General features: G+C 39.3%; 1 protein-coding gene across 1 annotated transcript in view; it reads left to right on the plus strand.

Moving 5' to 3' along the window:
- Positions 1-14,138, plus strand: part of CSTF3 (cleavage stimulation factor subunit 3) — a 47,717-nt gene that overhangs the window by 18,780 nt on the left and 14,799 nt on the right. Inside the window, exons 4-5 of the mRNA XM_036384466.2 lie at positions 13,078-13,110; positions 13,490-13,587. Coding sequence (XP_036240359.1) covers positions 13,078-13,110; positions 13,490-13,587 — 131 coding nt within the window. The remainder of the gene's footprint in view (positions 1-13,077; positions 13,111-13,489; positions 13,588-14,138) is intronic.

Consider the following 14,138-nt stretch of genomic DNA (forward strand, 5'->3'; position numbering starts at 1 on the left):
TGATAAAATATCTGTACTTGTAAGCCTGAGCAGGAAACAGACTGTATGATTTATTGTTACAGGATAAAAATTTAAGTTTTCCCAGACAAGATGTGACTAAACTTAATTCAGGCCTCACTTCTTTTTGGCAGGGGAGAGGGGGAATTCAATTTCAGATTGATACACAAAAGCACGTGCTTTTTTGTATGTGTACAGGATGAGTATTGAAAGGGAAATACTGTAGAACCTTAAAAATAGCTGACAGGCTTGAATTCAGGAATATTTTTTCTGGCGCTAAGCAAATGGAGGTAAGTTTCATGCTAGTGGTCTTAGCTGTTAAAAAAATTACTGTTGCATTATCAGCTATTTACAAAAGAAAAAAGGCATGAAGTTAGAGATGACATACTTATTTGTCATTTTACTGATGCTCCCAAAGTTTGGGTTTACCCCTAGAAAAGTTGTGAATAAGGTCAGCTGTGGGGTTTTTTTTTTTTAATTTGCCAGTGAGAAAAGCACTGGTGTTTTGAAATAATTAAGTTTGATAATTCTGGTTGATCTTCTGTCTGAGTCATATGAAGACCCTGCATTGTGGAGATGTCCTTAGACTTCTAGTAGTCTGTCATTTCTGCACAAGCTTCACAGTCAAACATTTTTCACTGCTCTTGGAGTGTGCCTTTGTGCCTCTAATGCACAGAAATGTTGAGCACCTGCTGAGTTGCTGCAGCTGCTTGAACCCTTGCTGGTGGCTGTTTTTGCCTCCCAGGCTGGCAGAGTTGCTGTAACTGTCTAGAAAGTGCTGGTTCTCACCTGTGAGCAGAGATTTCTGCTGCAGTCAGTACTGGAAGTCAGTCTCAGGTGCTGCCTGACTCAGTCCATCACAGAGGTTTTGTGGTGATGCTTCACTGTGTTGCTGAGCCTTCAGAGTGGATTTTTAAGGCTGCTGCCTCACCATGATGACACGTGCCCAAACCAAGCACCATTGCCAAACCTGTTCTCTTCCAGAACTGGCCTCAAGTTTGGACCTGGGCAGATCCACATCTTTTTTTGGGAACCTTGGCTGCCTTGCTGGGAGCTGCACCTTCTCAATTTTGAGGGCTTACATTATGTTTGTAGCAGGTCTCTGTTTTGTACTTAGCAAAATATTTTCTTCCAGTTTAGCTCTTGTGTTAGTTACGTGTCCCTTTTACAGAATGCTTTGCTATTGACGTGTGCTTGGTGGTTTTATATCCAGCCTGCTCTTGGCATCCTAGCCTTAAGCAGCAAAATAGAAGAAAAAAGAGCTATCTTGGGATTCCTGAGATCCCTTATGTGCTTCTATGCAAATTAAATTAGCTAGGAGCCTACATACCCTTTTTAACACTATGCTTTAATTTTCTCTTTGCAGGCATTTTCAGCATTCTGTAATACAAGTGCTGTCTGAATGTATTCTGTATTTACATAACAATGCACCTAACGTAGGAGTCAAAGTCAAGTCCTGAATCAAATAATGGCTTGGTGTTCATCTACTGAAGAGGCTCTTTTCTGTAGAAAGTTTAAGAACACTACCATGGGCTTCTGGATGATCAGTTATAGCAGAAAAGCCCCAAAATGCTTGGTTAGAGGGGTAGGATAGAGAAGTATCAAACTGAACAGATGTTCTGCTCTCTCAAAACAGCAGTTCCCTACTATGCATCTCATTCTGCATGGCCAGCACTTGGTGGTGGTGGGGTGCAGAAGAAAATACGCTTTATTCTGTGAAAAGCAACAAAAAAATGAGATTATTAGTACTAAACAGGGCCTCACTGCAAAGAAGCTGTAATTGTTCTGAGTGTTCTCTAGTGGGGGGGCAGAACTGCCAGCAGTATTTATTTGTTGTGCACAGGTGTCTGTAAAAGTAGCACATTTCTGGTCAGTAAGCAGGTGTTCTTTCTAGCATATGGGTCAAGGCTGACCTTTGGCAAGGCTAGGGGTTTACCTATGCCAGTTTCTCTTCATGACCCCAAAATCAGAATCTTTAGCTTAAATACATGACCCTAGCTCCTGGTATTTCTTCTCAGTGTACTGAGAGTGGGATAGGTGGGAGGAAACTGGGAGGTCAGTGATGTTCCATCTCTCTTGTTTAGGCTACAAGTGAGTTTCTGTACTGCTTTTATGATGGGTTTCTGCATTTCATCTTCCTCCTAAGAGGTGAAATAAGCTGCAAATGCACCTCCTTAGGCCGCATGGGAAATGAATGTTAGCACCACTGTGATACTGAAATCTGTCATCTGAGCAGCTCTTCTCTCTGCTAACCCAACACCAGTGAATTTCAGATAGGAACAACATAATGAATTGTCTTTGCAAGTCTTTTGTCTTAGAATGCAGCTGACTTTAAATGGGTTTTAATCCTCTAATTCTGATAGCACAGAGTGTATAGGAAAACGCCCACAAGCAAACAGGAACTCACATAAAGTGTCAGTCATTTGGAGTTGACCTGTAAGATTAAAGGACTGTAGAGCTATCCACTCTCACCTTTCAGTGGCAGTGTCACCTAAGCATGGGAACGTGTGATCTGTGGTTTTATTTTCCAACTTCAGTGCATCTCTGCATAGCCAGTTATTCAAGTGTGAAGTCATTTATTAAATTATCTTAAGCACTAACATCAACTCATAGATTTAAAAGTAGCTATACAAATATTTTTGTCTTGATCCTGGTTCTTTAATAAGTTCCCATGAAGGGAAGTTGAGCAGGCTTAGCTTTAACCTTTGAGGGCATGAAGCTGAAATTTAGGGAAGGGGAAGAGGAACCCACTTAAGAAACTCAACTCGTACAGTGTTTAAGGGGAAAAGCAGTATAGCATTTAAATATTCTAGAAACTTGAGGGGTTTGTAATACAAGCAGTCTCATCAGCTAGGACAGTAATTACACTCAAATTCAACTATTCTGGAAAGGGGATCCAGAATAGTTATGCAGAGCCTATCCATGGAAAGTTTTTGGATCAAGTTTTTACCAAAAAGATTTGCATTGTTCATGTGGTTTTGGATGAGGTTGTTGGTGATCAGGCCAGATATGGTCGCTAGATATTGAGACCCTGCAGTAAAACTCCTGTCTTGAAGGAAACTGTTTTACCACTGAATGCTGTTTTTATAGTGAAGTCTGTTTTCTCTTCATGGCCAAAAGACAGAAAGCTGGGTGTTTAATTCTGTGACTGACTCTTCAGATATAGTCTTCTTTCCTTTTCCAATATAAACTTAATATTGTGGACGAGATTTCCCAGTAATTATGATTAAGAATGTGCATTTTCAAAAAAGACATGTGGGAATTTCCTTGATTTCTGAGAGACATGTGAAAGATTTTTGATGAGGGCAGCTGCCTATATTAGAAAAATAACTTCCCTGAACTTCAGCAGGAAGAAGTTCATGAATGGAATACTTCATTCATGTAAAACAAAAGCAGCTCAGTCATCATCTGAGGCAGATTATTATCCTACTTTAATAAATGATTGACCTAATCCTGTTAATGATTTCATAGGAAATCCATGTCAAAGCCAGGAGCCACATCCCTTCCTTTAAAGATTCATTTCATGGCACTGCAGTTGAAGTGTGCTTGGTTTGGGATTAGTGGGTTACCTTTGCTAGGGTTTATTTTGTAATGCAATGTACAACATACAACATCTTGTCAGCTGCAAATCGATGCTGGGATGCAGTTGCAGAGAATTGCTTGTGCCTGAGCATTATTCTGCACTATTAACTCTACAATTTCTGATTTATGGTTTCCTGTGATGAGACAGTGGCTTCTGTGGTCAGACAGGAAAGCCCTCAGGCACTTTTAGAGGCTGAGGATCAGTCTAATGGTTTTGAGAACCATTCTCTGGGCCATTTCTGCTACAAATTACTGGAAAATTGTTCTTTATATTCTAAGAACAGAGGCAAAATATTTAGAACAATTTGTTCTCTGCTAACAGGCCAAGCTGGTCTTGCGCTAATATTACAAGAGTAAGAAGATTATGCTGTATGACATAATTACATCATCTATTTTTAACTCCTTGAATAACCTGTATTCCTTTTCCTTAGGAGAATTGCTTGTTTGGCTGGATTTACTGGGGAGAGCCTTTCTGAGACCAGTTCCATGCTAGAAAATGTGAGCCATGAATGCATGGCCACTGAATGGATTTGACCACTCAAAAGAGCAGCACTTCTTTCTGATCTTAAGATATCTTCATTTGGGTTATCAGCCCTTTTTGCTAAGTCCCTGTGGAGGCTGCCTTACAGATGTGTAGCTTTTAAAAAATTTTATATTCTAGGCTCTCTTAAAGAAGTAAGATCTCTTTGAAATTGTAAATTGCTCAGGTGTACTTTTAACATATGCTTGGTGAATGAACAGAGATTTCTTCCATAAAAATTATTATTATTTGACAGCCTTATTTTACTAAAAAAAAAATTGTCTGAAATACTATAATTGACAATTTGCTTATCAAACTTACTCTTTTCTGCCCTTTTATGCAAACCCTTTTCATCTGAAAAAAATGTATCAAAACTGTAGGCATGTGATGAGTATAGTGAGAAATTATAAAACTATAAACCTAATGGGTAACTCTGTGCCCCTTAAAACACCTCATTTTCCTCAGCTATAACCTCAAATGACATAGTAAACTGCCACTTTCTTAAAGAATTTGAGGATAGCAAAATGAAAGCAGGAATGATTTTTTAAAATAGCTGTACGTTACTGTAATGGACACTGATAGACATGAGAAAGCATGATGATTTCAAATTAAGAGTCTTAATAAATTACATCTTAGGTCACAGCCTTATAGGGTATGAGAGGAACAATTGGCTTTTTTTCCCTAGGTAGTGATGCCTCACATACCCTTTATTCCATGTAATCTGTTGCAGTGGTCTGATCCCTGCCTTGTTTCTAGGTCTGAGTGTAGCAAGGAATTTCCAGCTTGGATTATTATCCAGCTTGGATTATATTATTAATGAAAATTGACTTTTTGTTAAAATGAGATTGAGAATCTGGATATGAAGTAGAATCTGGCTAGAACGTAGTGGGTTGTTATTATTATTATTATTATTATTATTATTATTATTATTATTATTAGTCCAGCTCTGTTGGGCTAGAGCCTGTCTGGTGGCACTGGCAGACTGCAGTGGGTCTGTGCTCCTCAGACAATAGGCACTGGTGCCTATAATCTTATTAAATCAGCTGAGAAAAGCATTAGAGGAGTGCCTGTGTTCAATTGCAATGGGCCCTGCTGAGGGACTGTTCTCTTTTGAAAAGCAATTGAAGTAGACAAATGATGTAATTTTTTGATTTTACAAATTAGGGATCTCTAGCCCAATGAGATGGACCAAATACCTTGGCTTTAGGCTTCCCTCTTAATGAAACTTTTAAACTTCAGTGATCTGGCCAACAGCTAAGACTGCAAATCTTTAATTTATCTCATTGCATTTTATCATGTTAGATAGAGATCATTGTGCAATCCATGGGTGCTAGATGTGCTTTTGAGTCCTATAATTTGAGAGTTAAATGATAAAAAGTAAATTCTAGGAGGAAAATCACTGCTGCTTTGCATACTTCCTAAGAACTGCAAAGGATCCGAGTAGATCTGGGGATGTCACCTATCCAAATATCCAAAACCACATCCTAGAACATCCCACTGCTTCTGTAAGGTACAAGAGACCTTGAGAAAGGGAAGAGCAGCAGAAGTGAACCAAAGCACACAGGAAAAACCAAAATGCCTAAGTTGGGAAGGAAGCAAGTTTGCAGGGCTGTGAATGTGGGGTGGTGTTTTTTGCTGTGCCTTAAAGGGAGTGTGAAATTGAAGAGGAAATTACAAGCCACGGGGCATGTTGAAGATTGACTTTTCATTAAAATGGGATTGAGAATCTGGGTATGAAGTAGAATCTGGCTAGAACATAGTGGGTGCTTAGCATTTGTAAATTACTTCATACAGCTAATATTACATTCCATTTCATAATGGGCAGATTGCCCAAATAAAAAAAAGGTAATGGTTTTCCTGAGTTGGAGAATATATTAAAGAGTGGGTAGAAACAGAGCAAGGGAAAAAAGCTGGCAGTGCTGATGTGAGCTGTAGATCTGGGAGCTTCATCAAAGAACAGCCAGTGCAGTAGACTCACAGGAAAAGAAAACTTAGACATGGAGGAGTTCTCTTCTTCACCCCCAGTTTCTGGGCAGAAATGTCAGAGCTGTAGAGTGCTAAAGTAAAAGAGAAGTGACACTGTCTGTTTGTTTTGAAGAGCATAGAGTGTGCTTTTCATCATGATTTAAAAGGGCTGGTTTTGCAGCTTCACATCACTCCTAATCTGTGAGAGATGTTTGCAGTTCTAGGGCTCAGTTAGTCAGGAAGAACAGCAGTGCAAGTAATAACAGATGGGTTTGGTGTTTAAACATAACTCCCAATTGAGGTGGGGGGGTGTGTTTGGGGTTTTTTTAATGAAAGTGTGTTCTGGAAAGAAAGTAAACCTCCAAAATGAGAAGAGATAACAGTAGGATGCTGTAGATAGGAAGAAAGAGAAAAGACACATGAGAAATTGCTTCTTTTTTAATATGAGATTAAAAACAAAAGAGATGTATTTGATGTCTGAAATAAATGAAGTAGGGAGTGAATCAGTGATAGCAATTCAGAGTCATTCTCCAACCAGAAAAATCACTGAAGAGTTCTGTCACTGCAGGTTTTTTTTTTTTAAGGCAGCCTATAAATAAATATTTCTCTGTACACCTTCTGTCTGGTCTCTTGAGAGTGGTGCCTGAAAATTATGCATTCTTTTCAAAATACTAATATGAAGAAAGGCCCTCCCTGCAGGACCAAGAGCCAGCAGTTTTTGTAAGGGGATGGGGGCAGATGCTACTCCTGCAGATTTGTCTATTTCATAGAAGATAGAAGTAAGCAAATTTCTATTTCTAATGTTCTATTTAATATAAAATTAATCAAATTGCACTAAGGTGTAAACCAAAGCACAATTGCTAGTTTTAGTAGCTCTGTCTCTGAGCTCTTACTTATTAGCAAAGCATTTGCCCTTGACACTAGAGTAGGTATTTAGGAATTAGGATACGTAGGTAGTTCTTTTATATTCCAAAATATATTATCAGTGGCAAAATTTATTTACTGCAGTGCATTAATCCTTCATCACTTCTAGATCAATGTTTGCTGTAAGTAACAAATAGGCTGTCAATATCCTCAGGCCTTGTATTCCTGCACTTCTGGAATGTAGTTTGCTCATACCTAAGCACTTTCTATTCAAGTATTTGTATGGATTGATTCCTTTCCTGATGCATCTGAGAATTAAAGGTACTGGCTCTTTCAGTCTAATAGATTAAACAAAAAGACATCTTCCACTTGCAGTCTTTTTCAGTTGGTTATTATTTGTTTACATAGTTTTTCTAATTAAGAATGACAACACTTTAACCAGGGAATGTTACTCTATCTGCAGAGGGGCATTTCACAAGTTCTTCTTTTGCACCCTTTTCCAAAGCTTTCTATTCTGAGCTGCTCCCTCACCACCCTCAGGCTCCCTGGGTTCCTTTCCTTCCCAGACTTCCAGATAAATCTAGTTTTATGTTTGCAGTTTCAAAAATAGCCTTTTCAAGTCTTCACTGTAATTTTTGCAGTTAGTCAGTGAGGGAGATGTTCAGGCAGAGATTCTCCAGGCTGCTGCCCCTCAGAGGAGAGATGTTGGTAGAGTGTGTTACCTTGATATGCTGTGGTTAATTGTTTCTCAAGGCTGTTGCAGGTTTTATTAAAGGCTTGGGGTGATGAAGTTGTAATGAGAATTTTCAAGAAGTTAAGAGAATGAGGAGCAGTTTTGCATATTGCTGCCCCATTCATGCAGTGGCTCTGTCTCTGCCACTGCCCTGTCCCCATTTCCTGCTGCCACTTAGCTCCCTATGAAAATTGCTGCCCTTCATTTTCTAATTATCATTTTTCCTGTAGACATGACCACTTTTTTCTGTTGAAAATGGTAATGTGGCTCAGCAGTTTGCTATTAAAAGTCAGCTTTCTCACTATCTGTTCAGTGAGTGCCTGTTCAACTATTTTTATGTGCAGGATATGAACTGATAATTGGATTTATAGAACTGCAGCTTTGCTTCATTAACAGAGCCAATATTCTCCGTTACTGTACAGCTTTTTATACTGTGAGCAAATTGAAAGTGTACCTAACTTATAAATACAGTGTATGTGACACCTCAGGGATGATGGTGGAACACTGGAACAGGCTTCCCAGAGAGGTGGCCCAGAGCCTGCTGGGGCTTAAGTGTCATTTGGACATGTAAATTACATTTAAGTGTCATTTAGCCCTTAAGAACATCCTTGAGCCTCTTGTCAGCCCTGAAGTTGGACTGGGTGATCAGGGTAGGTTCCTTCCCACTGAAATATTCTGTTCTTAGGTTTCCTCAGAAGCAGATTGCAAAATAGTGGGGATTTTCCCCCCTCTGCATTACAGATGGGGTTTTCTGGCAGCTGTGAGTGAATCCTGTTTTTCTTGTGATATATCTAGTGGAAACAACATGACTTTTAAATTTTGATGCCATGGTTCTGGAAACTCTAGAAATAGTCCTTCTAAATAGTAGTTGGAGGCATTTAATTTAGAATAATTTTAAGGAACTTTTATGGCAGACTTTGAAATTGAAACATATAACCAGGTGAATGTGAAAAATTACAGTTCTGAATGAAAATATGTAGAATCTCATCTTGCTGTCTTTTGAGAAAATGAGTTTTCCCATAGTCAGTGTACTCTATCTCTTCCTTGCAGGCTTTACTAATAGCAAGATAAAAGCTGTATTTTCACAGGGAATATTAAAACTCTGAATGAAGACAGCAGAAATACCTAGTAATTCAAGCCTTATCTGGTACAAATTGTAGCAAAACAATATATTACAGAAATTGCATCTGCAATCACATACTAATGATTTTAAAGAAAGGATTTGGACTATCTGGCACAAATGAAGTACATGCTTTGTTCAGCATACATAAAAGAAGTTTTGCATCCAGTCCTTTAGTGATAGTCCAGCCTCCTTGGATTAATGACCACAGGGAAGTGCAGTGCTAGCCCTGCCTTTTTTCTTCATTTCATGTGTCTGGGCAGAGCTTGAGTTGCTGCTTGCAAAGGCCATTGCTGTTCCCTGAGCTGGAGCAATAGGAGTTTGCCATGTTAAGTGCTCACACAATTAGTCACTGACTGGGAGCCTCAGCAAACAGCAAAAGCCTGCATGTGCTGAAGGTAGAACAGAGAATTGGCATCTCCATCCTTTCCAGTGCCACTCCTTTGAGGTGGTCTGAACAGTTTGAGCTGCTGTGGTCCCTAGCCTGTACTTTGGAAACAGAGAAATGTGAATGGATTTTGTTACCCACAGTTCTGTACTGCTGGAGACCCAAACTGCACCCCACTGTGCTTGACAGTGGGGAGTTGATTATTTCACCCTAACAATCAAGATGTTAAAAAAAAAAAAAGGCAAATGATCAATACAAATGGATTCAGTGGTCATAAATTTTGTGTAGTCTGATCTTATTTTAAAAATGTTAATTTTATTTATCTAATACCCAGTCGTGTAACTCTAAAAATCCTTGGAGAGTAGTGCAGGGGCAGTGGGAGCAGTAAGGAAAGCAAGAGGATGTACCTCACCAAGGGAAGAGCTTCAGGGAGTGAATAAGGGAGCATCAAATTTTCTGCTGGAGAAAATATTTTTTTTCCCCTGGGAAATAACAATTGCTAGAAAGAAAATGGAGTTGGGATATAGAAATAAATGAAATCATGCTGGTCCTTAATTATCATATACTAACTGTGCTTCCTTAGGAGCTTGATGGAAAGCTGAAGAGCTTAAAATAAAACAGGGATGTTTTTTAGGCTTGTGATGCATGTTGCCAGACAACTAGAACTAGTATTAAGTCTCTAGATTAGTAAAATCACTTGCCTTGCATAATCATAAATGATTCATGTGGCTTGTAAAAGTCTGTTTAAAGGATGAAGTGCTGTGTAATTTATGGATTAAGTTTTGCCCTTCAATGCTTGTGAAGCTCATTATAGGGAATTACATTGTGTATTCTGGGAAGAAATTTGATTTCTATTACAAACTCACCTTGTACAAAGGTGATACAGGAGTGACTTAAATTTCTTTTTGGAACATCAAACCTAAAGTTACTCTTTTAGCAAAGCAGGTGGAATTTCTCCTTGTCACAGGCAGAGGAGGGCAGGTTCAGGTGTGTTTTGCTACAGGAATGTCCAAGCATAGCTGGTCAGACTGGGTGGTGTTGTGTAGTCCTCAAGGATGGAGGGGAGATATTCATTACATGGATTTTACCTTGGAATGAGGATATCCCTCATCTCATTGAGTAGGAGATGGATTTGTGGTGGAGCCACTCCTTGGTGTCAGCTTGTGAGGGTTAGAGCTGCCCCTTGAATTAAAGCAGTCAGAATGGGAATCCTGGCAGCCTTAGAAACTGGAGGATAAGCTGCTGTAAATATCTTTACAGTTGACTTTATGTTTGTTTTTTAAGGACAAAATTACAGTATTAATGTCAGTTCTTTAATGCTTTCCCACATCTCATCAGTGCCTGTTGCAGTGTCTGTCATAGGAAAACCAAGAAATGTGTGATGGGTCCCTGCTGGGGGTGGTGCTGGGCTTTCCCTGAGCCAGGGCTGCAGGGCTGTTGGCATGGGAGTGGTGAGCCAAGAAATGCAGATTCCTGCAGGAGAGATGCTTTTCTGTCATAGTTGAGACAGTCACAATACAAAGCAACACATTCCATTTTCAGAAGGCTTCAAACCTGTTTTTATTCTGGCATGAATGGTCTTTACACATTCTTACAAAACTGAGTTTACACTCACAGGTCAGAAAGACAACGTGCTCATTGGAATGGGCAATTGCAAGTTTCTCTTATTTATCCTTCTTTCTTTCTTGGTTTCTATGTCAATGACCTTGGTAGGAAATTCTTTCAGGGGTAAACATGGATCCTCTTATCAAACTTCTCTCTGGCTCACAGAAGTCACTGTAAAACCTCTTCCACACTTTTCCATTGAGAGATCCAGTAAGCTTTGGCCAATATTGCTTTGCTTTTCTTCTTAAATCCTGTTTGCCAGCCTCCTAACTTCACTGGTACCATGGTTTCTGAATTTTTAGATACCAAACCACTTGTTGTGCATTTAACAAATATAGAATGCTGACTTGAAGTCCAGATGTGGTCAGCAGCTTTTCATATATATGATAATCACATAGCAAATATTTTGCTTTGAGTCATAACCCATGCAAATGAAGAATATACCTCCTTTTCTTAGCAAAGTAGTTTTCTTTTCAAGGTCTTTGGTCCTGGGAAGTGCAAGCAGTCTAATTGATACGTATTCCTTGCGCTCCATCCTTTGATGCTGCCTGGTGACAGTGCTGCCAGGAGCTACTAAACTTGCTGACAGTGGTTTCCTGGCTGCACCTGGCAGGCAGAATCATTTTTTGCCCTGTCTGCTTACAGCTTTTCCTTCTGAGCTCTTAAAAATTATTTTTCATCTTGTTACTGAATAACCAGACGGTGATGCCTTTTTCATCAGTGGCAGAGCCATGAATTAATTATTTAATTTTCACAAAAGAATTCATACTATCTCCTATCTCACTCTCTTTAAAAAAAAAAGATAATTAATCCTGCATATCTTGTTGAAGGTTTCACTTAAATAAAAGGGAAAGAAGGTGCAGGCAGCTGTCCTGTGTGCATAGAACCCAAGATTCTTAGATTCTTTTGTTCTTTTTCACTCAGCCAAGGATAGCAGGAGATTTTAGGGAGTGGGAGAAGAAGGATGAAGTAAAAATGTCTTTTTCTTTGCAAGACACAATTAGGTTTACCTTCCTGCCATCCTGGATTGTGTGGAATTCTTTCAGCCTGGGTGGGATACTGCTCCAGTTCAAGTATGGTACAGACACAAAGGTCCAGTCTGCCTTGTGTGCCAATAACGTTTTTTTTCAATATTTTTTCAGTTCTTTCATTTTTCACTGATCTTTTTTTGGGAGTGAGAGAGATGGGGATGGCTCTTTGAAGCCTCTCAGTCCTGGGGTGTTGCAGAATAGAGACACTCAGGGAAGAGGAGGCGTGGTGTTCTTATTTTAGATCTCCTGCAGTCCCTGGCTCCTGATGCATCCATTACAAATGCTGCTGTGCTCTGGAGTGGGAATGCTGTAAACTGAAATCATGAATCCCTGGTGCCAAGGGTGCTGTTTGCTACACTGTGCTCTTCAGGGAAATGGAGAGGTGCTTGTGTTTCACACCACAATAAAGCTGGGAATCCTCCAAGTGAACAAAGAGCAGTGAGATCTAAAAGGGGAGTTTAATGCTTTACAAAAATGCAACACAGCATAACAAATCCTTATTTTTTTTTATTTCAAGGCCTCTTTTAAGGGTATTGTTGATTTTCCTTGTGTCATCAGGGTGTGTCTGTAGAGATTGCCTAGCCTGCTACCCTAGCTGGAGCTAACAAATCCATGCAGCATGCCACAAAGTCTCGTGCTTTCCTTTGTCCTGGCTGAAAGGCAAACTGTGAGCTGGGGTCTGAATTTCACCCCCTGCCCTTGTGGTGTGTGTCTGAATAAATGGAAGTGCTGCTGGCATGTGAGAGTGCTTTGCTTCCTCCTCCCAGGGAGCACGGGGGCTGGGAAAAACAGGTTCTCCATGGGTATTATTCCCTTATTCAGCATCAGCAGATTGGAGCAAAGTGCACTTTGAGAAATGAATATTCAAGTATAATACATTTATTAGCCTAGTAGTTTTGTAAATAAGTATTTTACCCTTTACTAAATCTTGGTGTAGAAGCTCTACATCTATATCTGCTCTGAATGCATCAGGTTCCTTGAAATAAAAGGCTAAGTCTGGGGGTTCAAACCAGAAAGGAAATTTGCCTACTGGTACCTACATTTTGGAATTGAAGAATTAAAAATAAAAATTAAAAATCTGCTAATTTTGCAGCAAAGTACATGACTTCTATATGTTTAATTATGTTTTTGCAATGTTATGGGGTGTTTTGGTGTAATTAGTTTAGGCAGACAAAGTACAAACTGGAATGCTATAGTACTGTATGAAGAATATATTCCTACTATTCTAAAATAGTTTCTTAAGTGATTTGTTTTTTTTCTGCTTCCCTGTAGATTAAAGCAAAAAATTATGACAAGGTGGAAAAGGTGAGTCATATTAATATATGTAATATATCTCTATAGCAAGAACAAGTACCTTGTGATTGGGCTAAATCAGATTGAAAAAACTCTGTAGCTGTCATTGAATGTGAAACACAGATTAAAAAGTAGCACTAAAGTTGACTTGTTGCTGCCAAGCTCTAATCAGTGAAATCTACAGGGGGATTTGTCTGCTTAATTCTCTCCAGTTCCCTTGCATAGCATGGAGATGCTTTAAACAAAAGAATGAGTAGTTTAACTTCTTCTTCCTTATAAATCTCAGTAGTAATTAGAAGGGCTATTTAAATTCATTTTGTATAGCTTTAAAAGTAGAAACCTAATTTCTGTGTCTGGAATCCTGATCACGTCTTCTTGATGTATTGCACAGTTATTTCAGCGCTGCCTTATGAAGGTTTTACACATTGATTTATGGAAATGTTACCTTTCCTATGTACGAGAAACCAAGGGGAAGCTACCTAGTTACAAGTAAGTTCCCAGAGTTGCTCTGAATTATTCTAGTTTTACGGTGGATCTCTTCTTGATTTTTGGCCAGGGGATGGGGAAGAGCCTGGGTGACAAATCTGTCTGGGGATTTTCTGTTGGGGAGGTTAATATATAATCTGCATTTAGAAAACATTCAAGTCTCTTTAATTGGAGCTTGCTGGGTAAAATTGGTTCCTTAGTCTGGATTCCTCTTACAGGATGGGATAATAGCAGTGGAGGAGCTGGTGTAGCAATGCCAGTTCTCTGCAGATGGGATTGGTGCTTAAACCAAAAACCTGAAACACCTGAAACACATTTCTTCTTCTTTGTCCTTGCCCTCCATATCCTGTTTAGTCTCCACAAACTTAGCACTGGTTCCAGCTGAGACCAGTAGCAGTAAAGAGTTCAGGAATTGGAGGAAGTTTTGGAAGGCATAAAAAAAGTCATAAAATTCAGGGTGTCAGAATTTTGGGGTATGTTAATCTTCATCCCTTTTCAGTTATTACATTTTGCTTGTTTATATTCCTGTGGGTTGAGTTTCAAAAAATATCAGT

The sequence above is a fragment of the Molothrus ater genome, chromosome 6 (genome assembly GCF_012460135.2).
Source record: "Molothrus ater isolate BHLD 08-10-18 breed brown headed cowbird chromosome 6, BPBGC_Mater_1.1, whole genome shotgun sequence".
Classification (NCBI taxonomy): Eukaryota; Metazoa; Chordata; class Aves; order Passeriformes; family Icteridae; genus Molothrus; species Molothrus ater.